Below are 26532 nucleotides of genomic sequence, written 5' to 3' on the forward strand. Positions count from 1 at the left end.
GAGGACCTTAATACAGGACCTACTAAAATTCTACCAGATTCTGTGGAACTCATTCCACTGTATTTTAATAGTACATAGTAATGTTAATAAGTGAATAAATTGAAACCAAGTGTAAAGCCACAGCTGAATTAATAGTTAGGAGTGGCGGTATTTAGATCCACCTCTGTTTAATAGACCTCTGCTTCTCCTACAACCCCAGGGGCCCTTAATGTGGCAAGACACTATTTTATGCAGTCTACATGATACCACATGACTGGAACAAATCAAGACCAACAACAAATGTTGGTGAATTAAATACTTCAAGGCACAGAAGTCCATGTGATTAGCAGTTTGGTGGTCATGACACGATTTTTTTTTTAAATCAGGTCACGAGAATCCAAGCAATTAAATGTAAGTTATTTTATGAACTCCTTGAACACAAAATTAAATACCCACTCACATGATCTCTCAACAAAGACTCAAAGAAAAACCTGAAGTGATTGTGTTAAACCATGGCGTCAGGCTGTGTTTGACTAACAGACATGAAAGATATGCTGAACTGTGGAGTGAGGGCGGCCCAATAACACGAGTGGCATGTTTGGCATCTTGGGTCATCACACACACAGAACCACAGTACCTCTTTATACAAGGTGTGAAAGAAAAAAAAATGGATTGTTCAGGATTGTCAGCCAGGATGACTTCAGAAAACACAATGGTAACCAATGGCAACATGCAGGAACATGATATGAAATAAAATGCATCGCACACATTGCTGTCAAACAATTATGATGTATTTAATCTTTAAAAACGAATTTTCAGAGTTAGACATTTGACTTATGAACAACCTCCATTCCCAAGGTGTTCATAACTCTACTGTGTTTGAAAGAATGCAAGACATACTCCAAAATGAGATCCAGTAAAATGTACTGACACTGTAGGGTGGAACAAAGTTTTTCAACGATATATTAAGTAGGCACACCTCCTACTTAAAATGTACTGTATCTTTAAAAATATGCTTTTACTTTTCTAGCATCTCTATGCTGTAAACCATTCCACTGCAATTGTACCAACCCCTTTCTCTGAGCTATCGCAAGAAAGTATCACAAGAAAGTGAGAAGGAACATGGCAGGATAAGGTGAATATGTGAGCATGAACTCTAATGGCGATACCTTTAAAATGAAGAAAGTATGAAGGAGCCTGTTTGGAACCCATATCTATGTTGCATCAGTCCTACACATTGCATGCAGTAGGTTTACTCAATTAATGTTTAAACTCAAAACAACAAGTGCTTTCTGTAGCCTTGGATTCCTGCTAGGCTCTACTGTGTGCAGGCAGGCAGGCAGGCAGTCAGAAGCCATAATCCCAGACTTACCGCAAATGAAGCACGTGGTCTTCAGCACTTCCTCCTTCTTCTGTTTCTCACTCCTCAAGTCTGCAAAGGTGTCGATGATGACCCCAAAGATCAGATTGAGGACGATGATGATCACCATAAAGAAGAACAGCAGGTCATAGATCACCCGGGCAGCAAACAGAGGCTCCTGCAAAAGCAAAAAGCAACGGCAGCTTTCAGCAACACAGCCACACAAAACTACATGCACTTATTTAGGTAGTTATTTATTTTAGTACAGGGTGGATAAAATAATTTGGAGACAAAAAAAATGCATGGGTCAGTGACCCACGTGGTGGTTCTAGGCAGTTCGAAAATCCGGCGGTTCTAGTTATATAATTTAATATTCATCACATCTCAGAATGCTAAACATACCAAAGACTGAAGTTTAAAAGATGTCGCTCATGTTTTTAAAACAAACAAACAAAAAAAACTACCTACAGTATATTGGATTAGATACGCAATGTGGCAAATATACCCTACGGTAGTTCCAATAAAACATGAAACAACTTTGATATTAAATATCTTTGGCTGTCACTTGTAGGCAAAACTCCCATTTTAATAACCTTGTCCTTTGACCCACTGATAAACTTGTGACCAACAGTGTATCAGTGGGGTTCAGAAACTTGGTTCTGTATGACTTTCCACCAAGTTGTTTTGTGAAAACGTATTTCAAGTTACTGTGGTTCCCATGGACCGATGAAGACACAGTGATGACTGTGAGGACACCCATGGTTATGAGTGCTCATGAAAAGGCGTACAGGTCACAGCTTATTCACTGAGCTGGCACCATCTAGTGATCTACCAATTTGGACCCAGTTCCTGTTTTTAGGCAACACCACCCATAACCATTAAATACAACTGTGCTAAATTTTGAAATTGAAATTGACATTACATATTTCTATGGCAGGCAAGTAAAGAACAGAACCTTAAAGTGAAAGCACCCAACACAGACTTACCAAAACAAACACTACTCTACGTGAGTAATTGCAATAAGAACTAGAAACAAGTCTGTTTGTGATTGATGTTCTTCTCTCCACCACCCTACACACTAGTCTGCACAGAGACCACCTCGACCAGCTCTACACCCTGAAACTGAACATGCATTATAGAATGTCAAGCTGGGCCAAAATGAAACCACCTTCTCAGAATAGTTTGGTTTCATATTCCATTGCAAATGTGTGCCACTGACATTTCTATTTTTAATGTAATGATTAGCGATTAGCAAAAGTACCTGGCACAGTAAAGCTTTCCTTTTCTGAATTCCCCGCTGTTCAATAAGCTCAATCCATTGCATAAAAACAAACTAGGCACTAGGCAGCACCATGTTCTCAGTGTGTTCAGACACAGGCATGTGGCGGTTATAAAAACTCTGCCAGTTCAATTTCCATTTCCGGCTGCTTCTATTATTAATTTCAGAAACTTTTTTTGGGTCAGCTACAATCTAGACAAGGTGAACTAACTCCCCCATTTTAATTTTATATAAATTTAGTTAAATACATTGGCAATTAAAAAATAAAATAAAACTATCAAACCACAGTTAAAATACCTCCTCAATAAGGCTAACATGCTGTAAACTACATTTTGTTGGTCACTTCTCTTCGAGACTTATTTGTCTATTACAAAAAAAAAAAATCTTAAAATCCTTGCAAATGTAATAACTAAAACTCCCATACATGTACCATTACATTCTATAAATCCGGAACACTAATCCTAAACTGGCACATTCCTGCCTCAAGCTGGACAGACACGCACCTCTTTGGATGGCTTCCTGAGCACGTCCCCGACTCCACCCCCGCTCCTCAGCCCATGGCTCAGAACAGTAACGATGCACATCAGCAGGGACTCGCACGTACGCTCCTTCGCATCCTCTTCCACCAGACCTGTGCGGAGCGCTAAACACACACAACCCTCTTAGAACACAACAAGAACACAGGATTGAATAATGCAAGGGGAACGGCATCTCTAACTAAAATAGCTTGTAAAAAATGAACTTTATTATTGATGTGGCCAGTAGTCAAACAGTTTATTCTTAGAGGACAACACTTGTTATGGAACTTGACTGAGAATCATAGAAAACAGCTACCAACTGTAAAGGCAGCATCTCAAAGTGTGTGGTCTGCATCATTGATACTAGCAGAGGTTAACAATGTAGAACTAGGTCACAGACAATGGAACCGAATTGTGTTAAACAAATGTAAAAATAAAATTAAAATATCATAGAATACAGCTGTGTACAAAATATGACGAGAACTCAGTTGAAATAGGAGTTAAATTATTGTCGAGTACTGTTAGTTTTATATTACAATGATCATTTCTCTCCAAATTTGTCTGCTTAAAAACAGGGCTCCACATTTAGACCTAGAATGCAGTACATGTGGAATACTTCTGTACACAATGGTAAAAAGCACAGCACAGTTAGGCCCATATATTTCCCAGTTTAAGTTCAACCTGCCACACTTGCCTCAGTCTCATTTATAAACCAGGTTATGGGCACACAGCAGGAGGCTGAAAGTTATGTGGCATAACTTCTTCCAATGCTTAACAGACTGACAGATCATAATGAAACCTCCCACATTTTTTTGAAAGGTGAAAGAGTGTTCCATTTTTTTTTGCTGCAAGTAACAAGCCAGCCTTTGTGACAGTGTTAACCCAGTCAATATCACTGCTTACTATCATCACATTGAAATGTCCCTGCCAAAATATAATGCGAATCAATAGGAAGATGATACTCTTGTCATTATCACCCTCTGCTTAATATCACAATCATTCACAGTCCTCCAACCCCTTAATCTTAATTTGAAGATTTCCATGTACAGTACTGGAATGTTCCAGGTATAAAGTACAGTGGCACTATACAGCACATGGAACACTGCAATGTGTTTGTTAACAGCTTTCTTATGCTTTCAATTACAATGTGTTATAAAAGATAGAGTGTTAGTAGGCTGTATGGATTGAAGGGTCATTTTAAACCCTTATCAATACAATACTGACTATGTTGAATCCAGTAAAAACTAAAATACTAAATCTTGCCAGGCTTTTGTTGAACTCAATTATTGTCACATTATAAAAGAGGTTGACGGTAGCGATTATGGTATTTCAAGCTGGGTAGAGCTAAAGCAGACTAGCTCCAAGTCTGATATACTGAGTCTGACTCCAGGTGGGTCAGAAATATTTTCCTGTGTACAACTCCTCTTTAGTACTTGAGCAAGGCTCAATTCTGAACAGGCCTTCGTAATTAAACATAGCGTTTCTCTGACAAATATTAGTCAAAACACTGACCAACAGCTGAACTATTCATTGTAAAAAAGTTCAAATTCTCCACTCAGGCATTTTGCTGGCTAAGCGTTGATTGCATTTTCATACACGTGATATCCTGTGTGTTTAAAATCATCCTTTCAAAGTGTATTATTAATTCTTGTAAGGACTTATTTATGGAATATGCAGCTAAAGCTGACAAAGAAACCCTAGAAGAGTAGGGTAAGAGACTATAGAGAGCTGAATTCTGTCATAGGCAGCACTTGCTGTTCCAGATGCTTCTTCTCCGGCAAATTCTGCAGTTTCACACGTCTTACTGGGAAATGTTCAGTCAGCTCGACCTGACCTTTATTTCAGTCCCTGCAGAGTTGAAAAGCCAGTGCCCTCAGGCATTAACCCATCTGCATGACTTGGTCCTTAATGCAACCGCTTCACCCCCACGCATCCATGTGACACTTCACTCCTCTGTAAGAAAGCTGACTTTAAAAAGCCCTCTGCTGCCCTAATTACACTCCCAAAACTACCATGTTCTGGACTGTCTGAAATACCAAGGATAGTCACGCCAGGATACAAATACAAAGACCTGTTCCCACAAACCTTGTATATAGAAACTTAATGCACTAAAAACCCAAATACGGTAAAACTTCTATCAGTGGACTTTAAATTTATAACTCACTTTGAGACACCCTGAAAAAGCAAGACAGTGTTCCAGATGTAGCGACAGAGGATGAACAATGTCTCCATAAGCTCCTCTTGGTCTACCAAACTTCAACTTGAAATCTCAAAAATCACAATGTTCAGTGCACTGAAGGAGTCACTGGCTGAAACATTTGCCTACATAGGTTTAACAGGTTATACCAAAAGTTGGCAATTTTACATCCAGGTTCCTGATTGGAGAAGTAAAGCTTTCCATGCTCAGAAAATGGGGTCACATTTACCAGAAGTGATGTACCCTGGGACAGTTCATACCTTCAATGGTCTGAGTTGAGCAGTTTTCTCCATTTTCAAGCCGACAGACTCCTGAAGTTAGAAACTCTCTTGCCAAGCTTGCACCACCTTCTGAAGAGAGATAGATGTTCCCAAATGCCTCAGATTATTATATAATCCATTTCCCAGTATGTTGTATAAGGCTTTTTCAATGCATCTAGCGTAAGACATGATCATATCTTGATTCATTTTAAGGAATTTGATTACAAATTATTCCATACTGCTAAGCACCGATTTGTCATCCATCTTTTATGCCCTCAAATATTTATTTGCAGACAGTGTAGGTACAAGAGTGAAAAATAGGTTATATATTGACCAAAGATGAAATTGACAGAACACCCATGTCCTAATTAGCTGAGCAGTACCCACCCAGCAAGCTGCTCTTTACCTAGTGTTTTGTTGGGTATCCTGTCCACCTCCAGGATAAAGTCGTCTTTGAAGAAGATGTAGCCAACTATGGAGAAGAGATAGACGAGGATGAGGGCGAGCACTGCGGTCAGGACGATGGAGCGGCCATTGCGAGTGACACTTTTAATCACATTGAGCAGTGTCTCCTCCCTGTAAACCAAATCAAAGAGCTGGGGAGAGAAGAGGACCAATATTTATTAATCCCTTCCAGTACCAAGTAACTTAACAGAAACACTACCCATAGAACACCAAATTAAAAACACTGAATATGCCACACATTAGATTTGTTTTCTGTAGGTCAGGAGTTCTTTCCTATAGTACCAGAGCAGTCTGCAGTTGTGTGTGGAAATATATGTATACAGATCTGCAGTGAAGAAAGAGTAAAATCTCTTTTAATGTGGGCATTACAAAATCAGACATGCTTTTCCTCAAACTCACAGAATCCATGCAGGCAGCCCCTTTAACAGACACACCTCAAGCTAATCCTTTTAGTGACCATGTTACATTTAACCTCAGCAAGCCTTGTCAATTAGAAGCATAAGATATTAAGGGATGAGACGCTATGGTATTGATTTCAACAGCTTACAATAAAAAGACCGAGACTCTTCAGAAAACCTGTTGTTTACATTGGGACGCTATTGTCAGCACTCCTGCGGGGTTTCATAAGCTAGCATGTCAGTCTTTAGAGCCTGCCAGTACAACACCTAAAACTCCACAAGATTAAAAAAATAACGAAAAAGCTAAATGCACACAGGTGAATGTTTTACACACATCTGGCATATGTATATTATTGTACATAAATGTGTCTGTCCAAATTCTTCTGAAAAGTGCATAGGATTTATTCTTGTAGTCTTATGGCCATTGAAAAATGAAACCAAGTCTACCAAATAGCATGGAATACCAAGTCCAAAACAAAACACAGTAGGTTCAACAGTTTATAGTTAAAGGAAGGAAGGAAGGAAGGAAGGAAGGAAGGAAGGAACGAACGAGAGAACACAGAGAAGGCAATGCGAGCGACGCTCTGCCAGTGTGGTGCCTACCAGCAGACTGTAGAAGAACACGTGCACAAAGACCCCCAGGCTGCAGATGATCAGGTACAGGAGATGGTAGAGGAACTCCACATCCAGGATCATCGCCAGATACCCACGCGTAAACGTGCCACGATTCCCAACAAAACTCATCAGGAAGATTACTTTATTACAAACCTGAGGAAGTAAAACAGTCACTGGGTCAGGAATGGATGCAAAACACTCAATGCATTGGGGAGGACACTTACAGTGTTAAAAACACAAGCTGTCCCTTCTACATCAAGCTTGACTTCTTCCTGCATTACTATATTTAATGGCCATTACTACCCAAAACTTGCTAACTGATTGTTTGACAGACTATTCAGCTAACTTTTAATGTTACAAAACCAGTCACAAACCACGTAGGTACTCGGGAATCCTCAAAGTAAAACAGCAGAGTTGTTTACTTCGGCAACATTTTTAATTTACATTTACAAAAAAATTGTGTAGCTTACATATTGGTGCAAGACCTTGATAAATCTGTCTGAATACATTTTAGAGTACTTTTTTTGCTTCTCCACGCTATGATAAAACTATTTAAAATTTATTTTACATAATTTGATTATTAATGTTTACACACACACTGCTCTCTTTATAACCAATACAAAGTGCATTTTTAAAAGCTTTATTTAGAGCCATGCGTTTGTCATTGATGTCTTCCCACAGCCAAGCATTTTATGACCGTTTACCACAGCCTTTAAAAAAGTGCTATATTTAAAAAAATTATTATTATCCAGGCCTTGCCAGAACACTTTTACATTTTTTTTTGTGTGAGATCATTTAACAAAGTGAAAAATTAGGTGTTATTATATATATATATATATATATATATATATATATATATATATATATATATATATATATATATATATATATATATATATATATATATATATATTCTACCTTTGGGAGGTATTTTTTTCAACAGTAGAAAATGTATTTCAATAAAATTCAATTAATTGTTACCTTAGGTAACCTGTGGTAAGCTAAAAGGATTTTTCTTTCACAATTTAACATTAATTATTGAAACTATAGTCATTATACTCAACATAAGTTCACCAACATGGTAAAATAGTACAATTTTAAAAACTACAATGAAAATGTCAACAGGTTGCATGACAATACAAACATTAAATACATAAAAATGAGCTTTATTTACAATACAAATAGTGCCACCCCCTACTTTCCAATCATTCAGCAAATGCATTTAGAGTTATTATAATGCAGATCTAGATGGTTTCAAGAAACACAATAAAAACACACATATACTGCATATTATGTTAGTCCACAATAGATGCAGAAACACAAAGATAATCAATCATTCATAGCTTTTCCTCCTAAGATAGTTCAAGGAAAACGTTTTACCTGTTCGGCCTCACACACATTAAATATTTAGTTGAGAAGTTACCTTATAGCGTATGTTAAATATATGCCTTGTATTTGTTCATTTTAATTTGCTTACATTTTATTTGCGCATTACTGAACTACAGCAGAGCCTGAAAGTCTTTCATAACCTCCCACTGCTACAGGAAGGCGCAGACTGTGTGTTTAGTGGCAAGAAGTTACTTTTAGAAAATGTAAACAAACCGGTATGCCAACAACGCAGGTTAAAACTAACAGCAGAAAACGTCACTCATGAATTAAATTAAAACTGGATTGCATGTCCCATTACTTTCAACCAAACCCAAAATCTGATTGATGAATGATTAAAAAAAAAAAAAAAGAAAAAAAAATTCCAGTAAAACTTTAGAGCAGAATAAAACTATTGAGGGCTGAAAAGTTTCACTTAACGTAACACCAACTCTGTTGGTAGGAATTCAGTGACACATAGCACTAACCTCAATACGTACCATTACATAAAGGAAATTATCAGACGTGTAACATTTAAAATGGGAAAGAGGTAGGGTGACACAACGGAAACACACTTTTAAAAATGCACTTACGTTAAAAGCACCGAGCAGGAACAGGGTTGGCTCCAGACCGACGGAGAAGATAAGCCGCAGTATCGTGGAGGCTATGAGGGCTCTGATGCCATGGGGCTGAGGAAGCACAATCACAATGGCCAGCGATACAAACATAGCCACCCACAACAGGGCAGATAAACGAGGTTCGAGCGTGCCTAAAAAACAAAACACACAGTAAAGACCATCAGCTGCATAATCAAAAAACCAAAACATTGTGCTGCTTACTATTCACCACATTCTGATGAATCAGGGATTTATTATGCATTGTCAACTGTGAAGCATCATTTAAATAAATGACCGATTGTCATAGGCATATTGTAGGGGTTTCCCTGAAAACAAACCCATTCCTTAAGTAGGTGAAAACCAGTGGAGAACAAGTTCTCTTTTACAATGAAGACCTGGTAAAAAATAGGTAATTGTATGTAAAAAATAATGTGATATGTTGTAACAATTGTAAGTCGCCCTGGATAAGGGTGTCTGCTAAGAAATAAATAATAATAATAATGTACACCGACAACACACACGTCTTTGGCAAAGCAGTGATTCGTTACTGAGAACCAAAGTCAAGGAGTTTTAAATGAACAAACTACTAAAAACCTCACACTCGGTCAGTCATAAGGTCCTGCAGGTCTTCAGTTTGCAAAGTGCTTTCAAGGAGAGTGGCAGCTTATCGGCCTGCAGCTGAAACCGTCATATAAACAAAAAGGAACGCCAACAAGAACTCTGTTTGCATCAACTTAACCCTGCTTCCATTCGTGTCCTCTGGTCCTGCTCTCAATGTTACCTAAACTCCCCCAAAAGGGATTCTATTATTCTCGCCATTAAATTAGCCTGGTTGCTCTGTACAAAGTGGAATTTACCTAAAGCATTATATAATAGCATCATTTCCCTGAATAACTTGTCAGGATTGAGGGCCATTTTTCCTACAGATGTTTAGAGTGTTAGTACAGCCTACACTGTACCTGCCATCGGTATACCTTTTAGGAACATTTCATGTAAAATGTAAACTATAAAATAAAGGTTGCATAATGTAACACAAACAAGCTGCCAATACAGTAGCAATCCTCCAAATTGCTCAGTAAAGCTCAGAAAAAGTGCATTTCATGGGAAGCAAGGGGTTGCTCTTTTAAAGAGCCTTAAGGGGAAAAAAAAGTTGTCAGAACAAGTGACTCCATTTTCTTTTTTTTTTAAATAACCGATTATTTTGATTTGCTGAACCTGCCAGTTTCTAGTTCAGAGAACAGTAGAAGCAGAGCTGCAAGACTGCCCATTTTCAAGTCTTGACAATATCACATGACAGGTGCCAGTTATACAACATCAGTGCTAAAAATACCATCCACCTAAAAGATTAACAAAAACAAAAAAAACGCTTGTCGGGAAATATTCACAATTCTGGCGCTTCAGAAGTAATTAAACAAAGCTTTTAATTCAAAAGACGTCAGATTTGCATGAACATTACAAAATAAAACCCCTGCTGATCACTCTCATCCAGAGGGAATTGCTTCTCATGGAAAAAGCAACTAACTTAACAAATGGCAGTTGCTGAAACAGACCATCGTTCATCATGCATCTGCAAGCATCTAACTTTCTCTGACACAGGGAGGAGTCCAGTCAATAATCTATGAAATGTACATGTAGTTAACTAATTTAATTCCACTTAATCTTACCTACAGTAATACAGTATGTATTACCACGATTTCTTACATTTCCCATTATAAAAGGCCAATAGTAAATGATATACGTAGGGACCATCTTGTTTGGCTTCCCCATGAACCACTTGTCACGCATTTTTAAACTAATTTGTATGTGTATATACGAGTACATGTAGAAAGTGAAGTATTTATACAACGTACCTAACAATGAGATTCCTAGGCTTGAATCTTCGCTACCAGTTCATCGAGGAATGTTGTCATTTTACATTTTGAAAGTTGCTGATGTCAAAGTCCCTATTTCTTTTGTTTTAAAAAAGGATTTTGTTCACATTCTGAATGCTTTGTAGATAAATGGCATATCAATTTTGCAGCATTAAGTGTTTTGTTTGACAAAACCTCCTGACATAATGCACTGGGGCTTGTGTCGTCCTCGGACCCAGTAAATGTAAATACCCGTGCTGCTCCCTGCAACCGTTACCTCGTATAGCAAACTAATCTATCCATTTCTATCGCAACGTATTGCTCTCGCCGAGTCGCCAATAACTATTGCACGCCCGTAAGAAAAGAAAACAGATAAAGGGGAAAAAATGCAGACTACATAAATATCTTTATATATAATGTGGTTAACCCTTTAAAGGACCACGCATTTTTCAGTGGGATGCTCCCACAGAACCAGAGGCTACACTTCTCAATCGTGCGTAAAAACATTACTTAAATATATCGTACACAAGGAGTTTACAATGTTTGCACGCACAATTAAATTCTGATTTATCAATCTTGCGTAAAGCACTCGCTTGTACGCACAATTCCAAGTAATACGTATTAGTAAATCTCAGTCACTAAAATTTGCATTTAATACGCCCCTGTATAGCCTTATATGATAAACGTACCGTCTGTCATTACTGCTCTGTTTTGCCCACACTGCTGTTTTGAAGAATAAATGAATCGTGGGTTCCCCTGGTCGTTCAGCCACAGCATTTAGTAGACTTAGTCGGGCGTCACATAACGCGCACATTGAGTGGTACTGTCTCCTGTTCACGAAATTAAATTCATTCAATGTCTGTGCTTTAATTGCTATTTGGGTGCAGTCTATAGCACCAACAGTACTGGGGAACCCAGCAATTAAATGAAAATCCCTTATTCTGAGACTTTATAGTAAAAATGTTTATGTGTTAATAGGCTGCACGTCTGTTTCTACTTCTGATATTTTTCAATTCACAATGCACGATATAAAGGACTGACAGCATTGTTTTCTACTTCATGTGTAATACTTGTGGTGGTGATAATCAATATTGATACCACTGCATGTATAATAATTATATTAGGGTAATTATATAGGCACGTCAAATTTCAATTATTTACTCAATTGTTTTCCATTATGCAGTGATGGTGTATATCGTGATAGGGGTTCCATTTTTTTCTTGCAGTACCATCATTCTAACACAAGGAAACTATGGTACGCATGGTCCAGAGTCTACGAACACTTCCACGCAAAGGTGTATGTTGATAAATGTCACTTTGTTAGACTGCGCGTACGCACGATTGATAAATATGGCTGTAGTGGACTTTTCCTATATATATATATATCACTGGAAATCTGTTTTCTACAGTAGCATCTTGGTGTCATTTCCCCCCCAGAAGACTATAAAGACATTATAAAGTACTTCAGAAACCATATCAAATGTAATAATTATTTTTTTAAATGTTATAACATATTTGTTCTAAGCTGTGTGATTGCAATGATATAATATATGCATTGTCAGGGTCTTTATAAAACAATGATGGTCACTACGATTATTTTCTAAAAATAAATATTTATAAAAATAAGTTAATTCATTCCATTATTAGTAAAAGGACTCATTTCTTGATATCTATATATGTTGTAACATATATTAAAACACATGACAGAATAATGTTCTAACATAACTAGAAGTCAAATTTTTAGCTGTAATCAAATTGTCATGTTGTTTCTCTGTTGAAAATGAAATATCCATCTCAGTGACGTCACACGAAAAAACAAACAAGCAGGCAGTGAAATGATATTCCTCCCCTCTGATATGCGTTAACAAGCTGTACTGCAAATTATGGTGTCCCAGCAAGTCAAAGAAACAAAGTGTGTTTATCGTGTTTACCCAATCACGGGCCCAGAATGAGACTTCAGTATGATCATGTTTACACCATCACAAGCGGTCTGTGGTGTTGCTTAGAACAGTGTAACAATGTTGGGAGTTGTTTGTGGACCTCCTGGAGTCTACATTCATTTATACGTGGACACATTGGAAAAGCAGCGATTACTCAATGAGAACCTTCATCTGGGAGGTTTATAGGAACTCTGAAGCCTCAGGCTCTGGTGCCTCTTCTCAATATTTTAAATGTCTCTCATTTTCAATGGCTTTCTGCAAACTCTTGCAGGGAAGCACTGGAAGTGTGACAATGAACCATCTTCATAGAATGACTAACTGTGCCCATGAATGGCTTAGAAGAAAAATGCCATTCAAAATAATATTAAAACACACATCTATTATAAAATATGTTATATAGGACAAATGCGAGACTTTCGAAATGATAGTTATTAATATCAGGGAATTTTCACTGGAATTATTCTATTAGCTTGATGTACAATGTAGAAACATGAAAAAAAAATTCTCTCTCTCTCTAATATATATATATATATATATATATATATATATATATATATATATATATATATATATATATATATATATATATATATAAATATAAATTAATTAATTAATTAATTAATTAATTAATTAATTAAATAAATTAATTAAGAGTAATATTCTTTCTGGCTGTCTTTTGAAGGCAAAATCTGTAATTCTCCTGGCAGCTATTTTTATTCATTTATTTTAAAATCACCAGCCAGTGACTCTCGGGGATTTGAGGAATATGAATATGTGGAAGTGGAATGAGTCATCAAAACCAAACCACACCATTAAGCAGAAATGGCAGTCTCTGTTTGAGTGGTGCTCAGGACTGAACGGGAGGTAGGCAAGACTGGGGGTGCTCACGACTGAACGGGAGGCATGCAAGGCTCGGGGTGCTCAGGTCACCATTGAGCTCTTGTGGGGGCTATCTGGCACCAGCATTTCAAGATGTCTCCCTCTCTCTGGCCAAATCTTCACAAATTTGAATTGAACAGATTTTACAACAGGCCACAGTCCAGTCCGATACACCACGTTATGGTGCACACTTCTTCAAAGCTGAGCCGTGAACGTGTCCTCATCTGAACTGCACTGCGAGCACTTCACACTGAGGGGCTTTGTGTCCAAAGCTGCGAGTTTACGGGACCTTTGACTTGTTTTGGATCAGATCCTCTTACATGGAGAAAGCAGTATTTATGGAGTTCAACCCCTATATAGGTTTTTCTTTTTCATTGTAGGCTTCGTTATCCTGACAGAAAATGCACTTTTTTAAAAAAAGACAAGAATCTAATATGGGAATTGTCTCCAAGTGAAATAGTTACTATGGAAGTAATTTCAACTTTAATGGAACCAAAGGGTATAATTGTAGAAATAAACTTGCCCATTGCAACTATTGGTATTTATTTCTTATTTCTTTATTTTTATGTTCTATCCTAATACTAGGGATTCAATCTGTATTACTCATACATTACTTAGAACTGTGATCCTGTAGTGCCAAGTAGCCCAGAGCAATAACAGGATGATAAATCAACCTTCACACCAAAACGATCCAACTGATCAGCAGCCAAGTTCCAAAGCAAAAATACTTGTAAAATAAATAAATAAATAAATAAAAAAGAATACATTTAAAAAAAAAAAGAAGTGCAGGCACTTAGTAGAGTCCTCAATCATATGATAAGCACGCAATACGGGAATCGGTCAAATGCAAAGGACACACCTACAGAAGCCCAGGAGTATGATACAAGTCTGGTGACGAGACAGCTGCATGGCAGTGTTCCCTGTGGACTGTGTGTCAGACAGACATGTGGGTCAGTTAAATAAAAATGTGTAATGTACATTCTAGTAATACTAAAACAGAAGCCATACTAGATACTGTACTTTACAGAACACTGATTCTATCAATGTAACACTTTCAATTTAGATGCATTCTATTATTTTTGTCTTCCTTGAAACTATTGTATTACCTGGGTGATATTAATTACACCACAAATGAGAATTTCCCATAAAAAAGTGGTGCATAAACCTGTGTTTCTTCATGAAAATAAAACATTAACAAGTTAATGAAAAGCTAATGCGTCTCAGATGCAAACGTAATGCGTTTGGTTTGACATGTTCAAAATGACAAATCAAATGGCCCCTAACTAGCATCCCCTGGCTTTCCACTTTGAGAAGTGGTATGTTGTGTGTACTGACTGTACAATAAAACAATAAGGTTTACTGCAGACCCAAACATAACAAATAACTGCCCGCTCTGCAGTACGTTTCATGCACGCACATTTACCTCCATAACGCATGGGAATGTCAATGCAGTGCTCCCTGTGGGGGCCCTAGCTAATATCAGTAACAGGATTCAAACCCCACCCCCACTTCCTGACTGGTGTGTTGCTTATGAATCTCCCTGTATAACCTGCCAGCCTGGTTCCCTGCCCTAGATCCTGCTGTTACAAAATACTACAGTCTTGTTCTGATTTCACAACTACTTTCCAATACTGACAACTAGACAAAATACTAGGACTATTACAGTGACAATTTGAAAAATCAGGTGTGCACTATATAGCAGTTTAAATTTGTGTTATCTCCTCTATTTACAGCATTATCAATGGAACCCTCATCCCCTTGGGTGTTTAAAAGGGTGAATAGACCTGCAATAAAGGGTTTCAATACCTACAGCATATTGTCTCGTCAAAAAAAAATGTAGCAAGACACATTTAAAAAAGAACCGAGATCGTCTTTACAACGTTAATGTTTCTACTAAAAAAATCTGGTAGAAACCAAGACTAGCGTCAGGCTGCACACAAAAAAACCTAAGTACACAACTCCTAATGACTTCCTGTCGGGTCTTTGTTACTTGAGTGTGATGTTATGCGGACAGGTGATGATGAAGCAGCTTTTGAATGGTTCCACAGCCCCGGAGGCAGCAGCAAAAACTGGTAACTGCTAAACTAATTCCTCACACTGTACGACAAATCAAAAGATATCTTGCTGTTAGTGTTCTAAAAAGTAGAACCTACAAGAGCAGCTTTGGGTTTTATACGGGTGCCTGGGGTGGGGAAAATGCATTCTGAAATGGAGAAGTCACAGATTTAATTGGAAGATAAGACATGTGTGTCGGTAGCATGCAATCGCAGCCACGGCTATACATTCTAAATCAGAGCTATCATTATGTTTTTGATTGCCATGGTATTTATCAACAGCATGTACAGAATAGTATAGCATAAAAGAATTAGCAATGAAATGTTCATCACCATTTGAAAAGCGGTTCTCCGGGAATGATGTCAAAAAGCAAGTGTGAGAGACAGGTGGAGTATTTACAGACAGACTCACATTTATCCCCAGAATCTGACACTCTCAACTTATGCTAACTAACGTTAAGTATCAAGTTTGACAACTGGATAAGCGGTTTGCTAGATATATGGAAAACTGTAAAGAGTGACATTCAGTTGTAGTCAAAAGTTTACATGCCTCAATGGAAATTTATAAAATTTCTCAAACAAATTATAGGAAAAAATCCTCTGAAGCAAAAGTTCTGCTTTTGTGGGGGGGGGGGGGAAGAAGGTTACAAGAATAGATGCCTACAATTATTTTACAGAACTCCAATTCAAAAGTATTCATACCCCAGACAAGGAAAATGAAATCGCTAGTTGAGGTACCTTTAACAATAATAACCTCTTAAATGATTAGGACATTTGTCAGCTTTCGGCATGATTCTTGTGATTTGACCATTCTTCAATGCAAAATTGTTCATTCAAATTCTGAGGACTCCTCTTGTGCACAGCCTTCAACTCACCAAAGATTCTAAAATCGGATTTAGAGCAGGACTTTTACTAGGCCATTCCAGAACCTTGATTTTATTCATCTTTAACCATTCTGGAGTAGATTTTGAAGTGTGCTTTGGATCGTTGTGCTGGAACGTCCAGTCGGGGTTTCAGATGATTGGCCAATATCTTTTGGTGTGCTATGGAATCCATTTTTACATGTATTGGAACTAACTTTCCTGTGCCATTAGAGGAAAAACAGCCCCATAGAATGATATTACCACCTCAATTCTTCACAGTAGGTATGGTGTTCTTTGCTTTGTATGCCTCACCAGACTTGCTCCAAATAGCTCGATTTTTGCTTCATCCCTCCACAAAACCTTTGACCAGAACTCCTATCCATCATTCAAATGCTGTTTTGCAAACTTTAAAGAGATTGTCCTTGTGACGTTTTCCTAAGAGTGACTTTCTTTGGCTTGCGACCATTGAGACCTTCAACATACAATACTTGACCTATGGTTGAAATGGAAACCCCAGTCCCACTTGCAGCCAATTCACTTTGAATATCTTTGGCAGTCAATCTGGGATTGTTATTAACCTTCACAATTCTACTTGTTCTTGGTGAAAGAACCTTCTTTCTTCCAGACAGAGGGAGTGCTGACAGTACCATGAGTCTTGTACGTCTTAATAGAAACAATGGTTGAAATTGGAATACTCAAATGCTTGGAAATCATCTTGTATCCTTCTCCAGCTTCATGACAATAAATACGTTTCTGCCTTAAGGTCTTCAGATAGCTCTTTACTTTTTCCCCATATTGACTTATTGGTAATGACAATCATCCTATGCCCAACCCTTTTATACTCAAGAATGTTCACCTACAATCCAGCATTTTCTAGAATTAGGTTCATCATTATCATATTGAAATGTCTAGCACCTTGTAGACAATACTATCATATACAACTGTATGTACTTAAAACCGCATTCACTATATCCTCTTTTCATCCACAGCAGGAGGGTAATACTTTAGCCGATCATCCATGTACAGTACCTACCAAACCCTATGCTGGCAGTGTACCCTAAAAGACACACTGTAGTGCCATTACCTCCTCGAATGCCCTCCAGGGGGTAGAAGAAGGCCACCAGGAGGTTCATGAGGACCGCGAGGTTGAAGGAGATGCTGCTCCAAAAGGACATGTTTCTGGAGCACCAATATAACACCGGCTGAGCTGTGGAGCACAAAAATAAGCAATAAAAGCACCAGGCCACAAACATGAGGATGTATTATACAGTAACAGTGAGGAGAAACAGTATATGAGAGAGAGAGAGAGAGAGAGAGAGAGAGAGAGAGAGAGAGAGACCCATGATAGTTTTGGAGTTTGCCTTTTCATAGGTCTGTGTTGCACTGTGTTGTGTAGAGCCTGCATTTGGTGGAAGCTCTACTGGGTCCTGCAGTCTTTAACCTGCACCACAAACAAGCCAAATCTTTCAGCCACTTACCCTTATTATATTTATTAACATTCGGTACAAAGCAGCAGGAGCTTTTCATCTAGTGTCTGAGAACTGCACATCCCACTCTGAAGTAAAAAACCAAAATATCGAACGGAATTGAAAAGGGGGAGCGGTGATCATGGTAAGAAATAGCATTTTTGTAGTTTGATCTTGTTTGCACAGAGGGCAGATCTAGGGTATGCGTTGTGGTTCCAATAGCTGAATACATAGTAAAACGATTTGCTGTATTACTCCTTTTGTTTCAGGCGCTTTACATGTACAAAGACAGACTATTAAATATGTACAGTGTGATAAACATTCCACCAACAAAACACTGAGGGAGAGTTGTTCCCACTTTGGTACCAGAACTTACTCATCAGAACACACTGCAAATACAGACCTGCTTCCAATATGAAAGAAAAGTGGCCATGATCAGATTAAGAACATAGTGAGAGGGTGTGGTAGGAACTAAGTACACAGAGTGAACATAATTCCACATATTATCCAATATGTATTGTCTTCACTTCATAGATCTCGCACAATTCTGAATGGAATTTATTTTCTTAACTAAAAAAAAAAAAAAAACTACCAGAAGTTTCACGCAGTACCAATTGCTGATTTTCCAGTTTCCAATGTTGACTTGATTCCTTCATGCAACCTCCGAGTTGAATCGGTAGTGTAGCACAGTAGCAGAAGACCACTTGATTAGTTTCCTGTATTAACATCTTTAAATAAACACCAATTAATCACTTATCATACTGTGTACGTTTCATATGTGTTTCTCAGGAGAACTGAGATCTACAAAATGGCAATACATTAGAAAATTTACTGGAATTCATGTTAGCACCACATACTTTAAGATCTACAGTACTTTAAAATTATGCACAAGCAACTACAATCGTAAACTTGATAACCTAAGAGATGACCCAGGAATCAAGACAAGCACTTTTACAAGATGAAGCAGCTTTGCTATTAGGGACTTTTTTGTATGCAGAAGTGTTTTTTGTAAAAGGGGAAAGGGTTCATGTGTCTGTCACTTCAAGCACCTATTTATAAATAGGCGTCTGCATTCTTTCACAGCCAACACACTGAAAACGGTTTGTTTGGCGGATGCTATTATGAAAGCAGACACTGGTTTTTAAAAGAAAAAAGGGGAAATGCGAGAGGGGATTTTCTGAACAAACACACACACACACAGTGTATGTGCATGACGTTACAGCAGAGCGAATGCAAGTGCACTTCTTGTATTGATTCATATAGATAACTCAATCACGTGTCCAAGCATGAGACCGCAGAGTGCTATAGTAAAATCCCCCAGCAATAACAAAACTGACTAAAATGAGTCCATTCAGAAAAACCACATCCTCTCAGCTGGTTCACAATAATGAAATACTGCATTCTATAGAAAAAATCCTACCAATACAAACTCTACGTGAGGCTTATGTAGAACTTCAATACCCTCAAATCAGAATTCCAAAAGGCACAAGTCGACACTGAAGAATAGTGGTCTACTTGAATTGGTTACTTATACCTTATTCTATGCTGTGAAGTGTTGCTACACATACTGGGGGTGTTAACCCATTCTTGTTGAGGATCAGTCTAATAAAAAATAGGATGGCAGTGGATTTGGCATGCTGATCTAAGATTCCCTTGTAATATGGGTTCTTATTTTCAGGTTTTATGAACTAAAAGGGTTCAAGACCAGGATAAAACAAAACACACAGCGGGGGGGCTCACATTCTATTTCATTCAAATTAACTATAAAGCCTTGATCAGACTTCCATTTTACACTAAAAAAAAAAACACAATAAAAAAAGTTGTTTAATAAAAATATATTTGGACATAACAGCTACAGAACTTTGTCTGCCCACACAAACGTTTGCTATTGATCACCAGAAGAGACGCTTTGTGATCAAACAGATTGCAGATTTCTTGTTCCGAGGTATGGAGTAATCAGTTCCATGATTACAGCCACCAGTTTTTTCCTATTGCAACAACTTGTGTAACTTGCCATTTCGTGCTTTCAAAATCTTGGATAATGTCCAACTAATACATTTACATGCCTCTGCAACACAAACACTCAATGATGAGTCCTCTATCAAAGTTGCAGACATCTGCCTGCTTATCTATTTTTAGAAATACAGAAAAGAAACTTCAGTGACAAGCGTGTCGATTAGAAGTCTTTCAATCCATTTTGAACCAAGTCAATGAATCTGGATACCCTACCGCCACCTGTTAGAAATGTAAGCATTGATGCATCAGGATGATCAGCGATACCCTGGTACTGTACATGTATACATGGAGTTTCTAATGGTTTGGGTAGAACATGGAAATCTGGAAAGGAAAATAAGTTAGCAATTCACATTAAGACAGCAGTCCAGAATAAGCAGTAAGCATGATTAGCTACAAGGCAAGACAGTCGATATACGTGATGATGAAAGGGTGAAGCCAATACTAAATTCTACAGCTACCCTCTGCGCTACATTTCACCAGTTAAACCCAATCCTGATGGTTCTAATGCCAAAAGTACTATAATTATATAGACAAACATTTCAACCAGAAGTATTGATCAATGTCTACATTGTGAGATGTGTTTTAGAAAATATTTAATACTATCAGGGCTGGTGTTGGCCATTGGCCTTAAAGTATTATTATTCTTTATTATTAGTCTCACTGAAAGAAAACGTGCAGTTGGCTGATCAGTGTCAATAATCAGTGATTAATAATCAGTGCTGATCGGTGACAAGGCATGCTTTTTGAATTACAATAACTTGCATCATTTGTATTTCCAGTGTATTTTAACTAAGGTTTCAGGTAACAATCCTGTAATGTTTCCAAGAGATACACAGCAATATACTTGCATTAAAATATGCCTGTACAGGCTCAAAACATGCATTGCAATTAAAGCAGCACGCCACAAAATAAACAAAAAATGTCTCCTGTAAAAAACAGCACCGAAGCAGGACTTAAGTACAATGATTCAGAAGATGCACAGGCTTGGTCAAGTATTGGATCAGAATGGAATATCCAATACTTGAGCCACTTGTATCATTTCTTACAAACTGGTGTTCTTTGGAGGCCATATGAGAATTGACCTTGCTTGATTATAGTCCAATTAGTATGGTTGCTGCATTAGCAGCTTTACTTGGCATATGTTATGGTGTGGGCAGCTGAGTTGAGTGTGGACTTCTGGAGATTGCATTTAAAAAAACACAAAAAAGTCTAAAAGTTCCAACTGTCAAACTGCTGAAAGTAGTAGGACAAATGCTCAAAATGTTTTTTTGTTGTTTGAAATTGTAACCCAGAAAACATTGCTTGACACAGTCTCCTAGGCCTTTAGATTGAAACCAAACAATAACAAGATCTCAAAACCCAACTGCTTCATCCTTCATCAACAATGGAGTCATGAAACAACAGTTTAAAATAATTAACAGTACTTGGCTATTGATTAAATGAGAACTTGAATGACTTGTGACTCACTTAATGGACTTTAAAAAAAGGTCTTCGCCACTTATGTCTAAAACCAGGTTGGGTGGTTTGTGTTGCTCACTTCAAATTGCAGGAAGACTCACAACCTGTGAATAACCACCCAACACAAGCAGAAATAAGCGGCGAGCACGACAACTTATACAAAAACGAAGACACCGTTCAAGATTACATATGAGCAGGACCCACTTTTGAGAGGTTAAATATGCAGGGAGAACACAAACGTACACAAGGGGAACCAGGGGGAATGGTTAGCGGAAAGCGGCAAGCACACAGACCTATATTATTAGAGAGTTACTTGTAAAACGCACAGGGAACCGTGTTTGTGTTACCAACAGCCTCTTGTGTACCTCGCAGCTTCTTCTGCCAGTTCATCTCGTTGAAGAGGTCCTCAGACCTCAAAAAGAAGTCATTGATCTTGCTACCCTGCTCATCTCGCTCCGTGCTGTAGTACACACGCAGCTTTGACTCTTTGGTGAGGAACTCGCAGATATTGGGCACCGGGAACACAATCTGCTCCATGGTGCGATCATGGCGCACAATCTGTAGACAGAAAGTTCAAATTGAAAAGTGGGAGCGGGATGTCTATTGCCCCTTTTATCCTACTTAAAATCCCATAAAGCTGTGAAATATATCCCCAAATTACCTCCTCGTTAAATATATGAACAACATTACAATGATCTAGGATCATTTTCTAGGAATGCAGAACTATAAGTAGGGATTTTATTACACAGGTAGCCCCCCCCCCAAAAAAAAACAAAAACAAAAACAAATTATACCTGCTCTGTATGTATGTTAAGCAAGAAAAGATAGTGTCAAATAAATGCATTTTAAATTAACAAATTGTGTCATGGTACCCAAAACGTTATCCATTTACTACCATGACTTGTGGGAAACTTGATTTTACCATCAAGACCAAGAATGGTACCGCATTAAATATTGTGCCTCATAAACACAAAATTATCCACAGTGAAAAAGCCTTTATATTAGTTGCGTTTCAACTTGTACGTATACCTTTCTTTTAATGCAGTTTTATTTCCTGTCTCAAATGGTATTTAAAAAAGTGTGAAGATCATTGATACCAATAAGCATTATTTGGATTGTTACTGATAAGATGAATTTAGCACTGTACATACTGAATGCAGACGTGCCATTTAATTAAAACACCAGTTAAGAAATAACAGTATACCAGTCATGGCAAAAGACATTTTCTTTTGCTATGTAATGCATGGCCATTAACATACATGTTTTTCTTTTGTACAGTTAAAGTGACAGCAATCATTACAAATGTAACAGAACTACCAATAAAATATATTTGCTGGCTGTATTTTGTAGGAGTTTAATGGTCTGCATATGGCCAGAAGTAAAAACGGACGTGAAACTGTTTTTACTATACAACACTGGTAACTGAATTTGACTGGAGGGAAATACAAAAACAGCTGTGTAGCAACTGTAAATAAACTGTGGTGTATTAAATTGATGAAAAGGTTGCCTAAATACTACAATTAAGGCAACAGAGACTTATGCACTGCATGTTTAAACTTTTCAGAAGGACAGTTCTTTGAATCACCTACATGATCAATTGAATAAATCATGTTTACAACCATGTGCAGGACATGTGGAGTTGACTGAATCATAGAATACAGGATTGCACCAATTAAGACACCAATTTAAAAGTTTTCTATACCCCTGAAACTTAGTCACATGACCTCAATATGGCAAATCTATCTGGTCAGAGGCAATGGTCTCTTAAGATCTCGGATTACAAAAAAATGACATTACACCACGGTATGACAATAACTGTGGTATATTTGACGGTCACCATACCGTCAATTTTATACCATGACATCCCTAAACCACATCAAAACTTACAGTATACAGATCTCAGTGTTAGGTCTAATGCGAAAGTCACACAATAAGTCAGCCACCTTAAGTCACAGGGCAAAGTGTCAGTTACCATTATATTTTGCCAGATGTGTTTCCTGAATGCTGTCAAGCAGCAGCACTGGCTCCACTGTACTCCCCTCTACCTGGGCTCCACTGTACTCCCCTCTACCTGGGCTCCACTGTACTCCCCTCTACCTGGGCTCCACTGTACTCACCTCTATCTGGGCTCCACTGTACTCACCTCTATCTGGGCAGTGTGTTTGGCGTAGAATTCTAGAGCTTCATCTCCTTCTCCGTTCTGACCTCCAGGCTTCAGCATGTGCTGGAGCTCCTTATTGTGCCGCGCCAGCTGTGGTTCAAAAACAAAAAAGGCAGTGAAACTGAACAGCTGTCATGGAATGTTAGGAAGAGAATCACAGAACGCAACCGTGCACCAGATCTTAACACCACTTCTCTAACTATATTTATCCTGCTGGGGTGTTCCTCCAGGGCTTATGCATTGACCTACTTTAAAGTGTACTATATACAATACATAACCAAAATAGACCCCAGTGTTTGGTCTTTATCACCTGGAAACCGAAGTCACATGACCATAATATGGCAGCCACCTTATGTCAAAAGTGAAAGGCAGCATTAGATTCTGGATATAAAGTCAGCATCAGAAGTTTTTTTTTTTTATTCCTAGTAATAATTGCGGAGGATTTACAAAAACAAATCCTCCCTTCAAAAGAGATGCTTGATAAAATCAACCAGACACTAACCCTAAAAAAACAAAACAAACACACACATTAAATTCTGAGTGCCAATCTTTAATGTTAAACTTAAATAAAAATATTATAAATCTAATAAAACACTGAAAGGGAAGATTGTCCAAATCACGTTACGTAAAACCACTGCTTACTGCTTAATTCTCAGAAAAAAGGATTGTACCTTGTGAGACAAAATACTTAAATGCCAAATATTTTTAATGTAACTGAGAATTTATTAAAACAAGAACGGGGGAAAATAAAAGCTCTGTTAAGAGTAAACTACACTGACACAAGCGGAAGTGTTTCATGCCCTGCCAGGGTAACGTTCTGCTGCAGCACGTTACCTGATGAGCCAGTATATAAATATTGTGCCCCACGTTCCTGGGAGATGCAGCGTGATCCTCTCCATCTTCATCCTCTTTACCATCATCATCATCGTCATCACTGTCCTCAAACTCTACCTCTCCTTGGAGGTAAGCCTTCTTTATCACCTCCACCTGCAAATCCAAAAAAAACAGTTACCCAGCGTGACCAACATACATTACAAAAACGAGCACCTGGAGTCAAACTATCTATTATCTAGCTAGCTGACCCAGTCTAAGTCGCTTTGTATAAAAGCGTCCGCTAAATAAACTAACTTATAATAACAGCATTGTACTGAAGGAAGGTACAGTAAAAAAGGCTCAAATTGGAGAGACAAAGCTCTTGTGAAATCTGAACAAGGTCTACTTTAATTTCCTGCTGCTCCTGTAAAAGTACAGTACCTATGAAATAGTAGGTTTCGTGATTTATAGATAAAGATTACAACAGGAAAGAGAGTCTACCTCGGCACCATTCTAAAACGTCTGACCTGGCACAACTTCATAAATATATTGTTAAGAATGTCTATGGGAATGTCTGAGGGAAAATTTTGGATCAGTTTGCATGTATTTTGTATATTGGACAACATCGTGATCCGTCTGAAACTTGAGACAAAGTAAAAACAGCAAAGTTCCAGACAGGGGTAAATTCAAAAGAAACCGACCTTGGAGCAGGAAGAGTGCAGTGAAACCAACTCGAGCAAGACTGCTTAAATCAGAAGAAACAAAAACTTGTAGAGGGTGGATTCCACCACACTGACTCATTCCAGGAGAAACAGACAACACATCAGCCTTTTCCAGAAAAAAAGCCTACCACTGAGCCTACCACTGGCTATTTCATGCCAGTTGCTGACTATGAACCACATTTGGATACCATTGAGAAGCTTGTGTGCTTCCCCTATTCACAAAGCCTGTCAGTAATTTATGTAGGGTTAGGGTTTATCCACATTGGGTTCATTTGGGGAGGGTTGCTCTGAACTTAGTACATTCTCTTGGGGAAACTTGCCAAACTGACCAACTAAACAATGGCAGGTCAAATCCGATTTGTAAACATGAAGTCAAATGAGCGGAAAATAAAACAAAAACAAACAGACTACATCAGGCTAACAAGCTCAGGTATGTCCAATGAAGTAAAAACTGGAATGGCTTAAAAGATGTGTTATTAGTATAGGTTATGCAATCAATACCTGAAGACCAATATATTCATGTTAGTTTCAAGTATTTAAAACTTGAATTTTCATCTCATTTGTGTCTAATAAAGCAAATTCACAGCATACAAGTGAACCAACAAGCATGTGTATTGGTGCAGCCCTCAAAAAGGGACCCTTCCTTTGATTCCCCCCCCCCCTTGCATGTGGCAGCTGGATAGGGAACAAAAAATAACTAAATAAAAAGGAAGGAGAGCCTTTTTGACTGCTGCACCCCTAACACTTGTACCATGAAGTCAATTACTTCATTGATCAGTCACTAAATCAGATGAGAATTTCAAAAAATACTTCAGCATGAAACATTAATACACTAGACTATATAGGGCAGAATCGATTTCAGGTCACTATCATGGAAGAGGTGTAATTGCATAACAGTGTGGTAGGAAAGAACATGCAACTGTGTCACTTTGTGTAAGCCAGCACATTGTGTGAAGTAGATCAGCCCGGCACGAATACAGCATGTCATTAACAAAAAGACTGACTTTCTGCCAATACAGTGCTGTGTAGGCAAATTGGGAATCTATAAAAAGGGTTTGGTGTCTGAGAAAAGGCTAGAAACCAGGTTTAGAAACGATACATTCCTGTGAGAAAGCTGTTTCCCAGTGTGGAACTGGCCAGAAAGACTGCCATCATTTTGCTTCTCCGAGAGGAGGATATTCTGTAATTGGTTCATTTTAGTGAGGTTTATTTGTAAAACCACTAAAATATCACAGCTTCAGATGAAAAACCATTGAA

The 26532-nt window shown here is 38.0% G+C and overlaps 1 protein-coding gene across 12 annotated transcripts in view; it reads right to left on the minus strand.

The window, feature by feature from the left end:
- LOC117411749 (inositol 1,4,5-trisphosphate receptor type 1) overlaps positions 1-26532 on the minus strand; it is a 168943-nt gene that overhangs the window by 19039 nt on the left and 123372 nt on the right. For 7 of the 12 annotated variants that reach the window (XM_058999394.1, XM_058999390.1, XM_058999386.1 and 4 more), the window contains 10 exons: positions 24575-24727; positions 23723-23830; positions 21906-22137; positions 17724-17846; positions 9030-9205; positions 7060-7224; positions 6000-6189; positions 5594-5683; positions 3122-3261; positions 1352-1517 (listed from right to left, as the gene is read on the minus strand). In XM_058999394.1, the coding sequence (XP_058855377.1) occupies positions 1352-1517; positions 3122-3261; positions 5594-5683; positions 6000-6189; positions 7060-7224; positions 9030-9205; positions 17724-17846; positions 21906-22137; positions 23723-23830; positions 24575-24727 (1543 nt within the window). The remainder of the gene's footprint in view (positions 1-1351; positions 1518-3121; positions 3262-5593; positions 5684-5999; positions 6190-7059; positions 7225-9029; positions 9206-17723; positions 17847-21905; positions 22138-23722; positions 23831-24574; positions 24728-26532) is intronic. The other 5 variants (XM_058999396.1, XM_058999397.1, XM_058999391.1 and 2 more) reach the window with 1 other exon arrangement.

This window comes from Acipenser ruthenus, chromosome 25 (genome assembly GCF_902713425.1).
Source record: "Acipenser ruthenus chromosome 25, fAciRut3.2 maternal haplotype, whole genome shotgun sequence".
NCBI classification, from domain to species: domain Eukaryota; kingdom Metazoa; phylum Chordata; class Actinopteri; order Acipenseriformes; family Acipenseridae; genus Acipenser; species Acipenser ruthenus.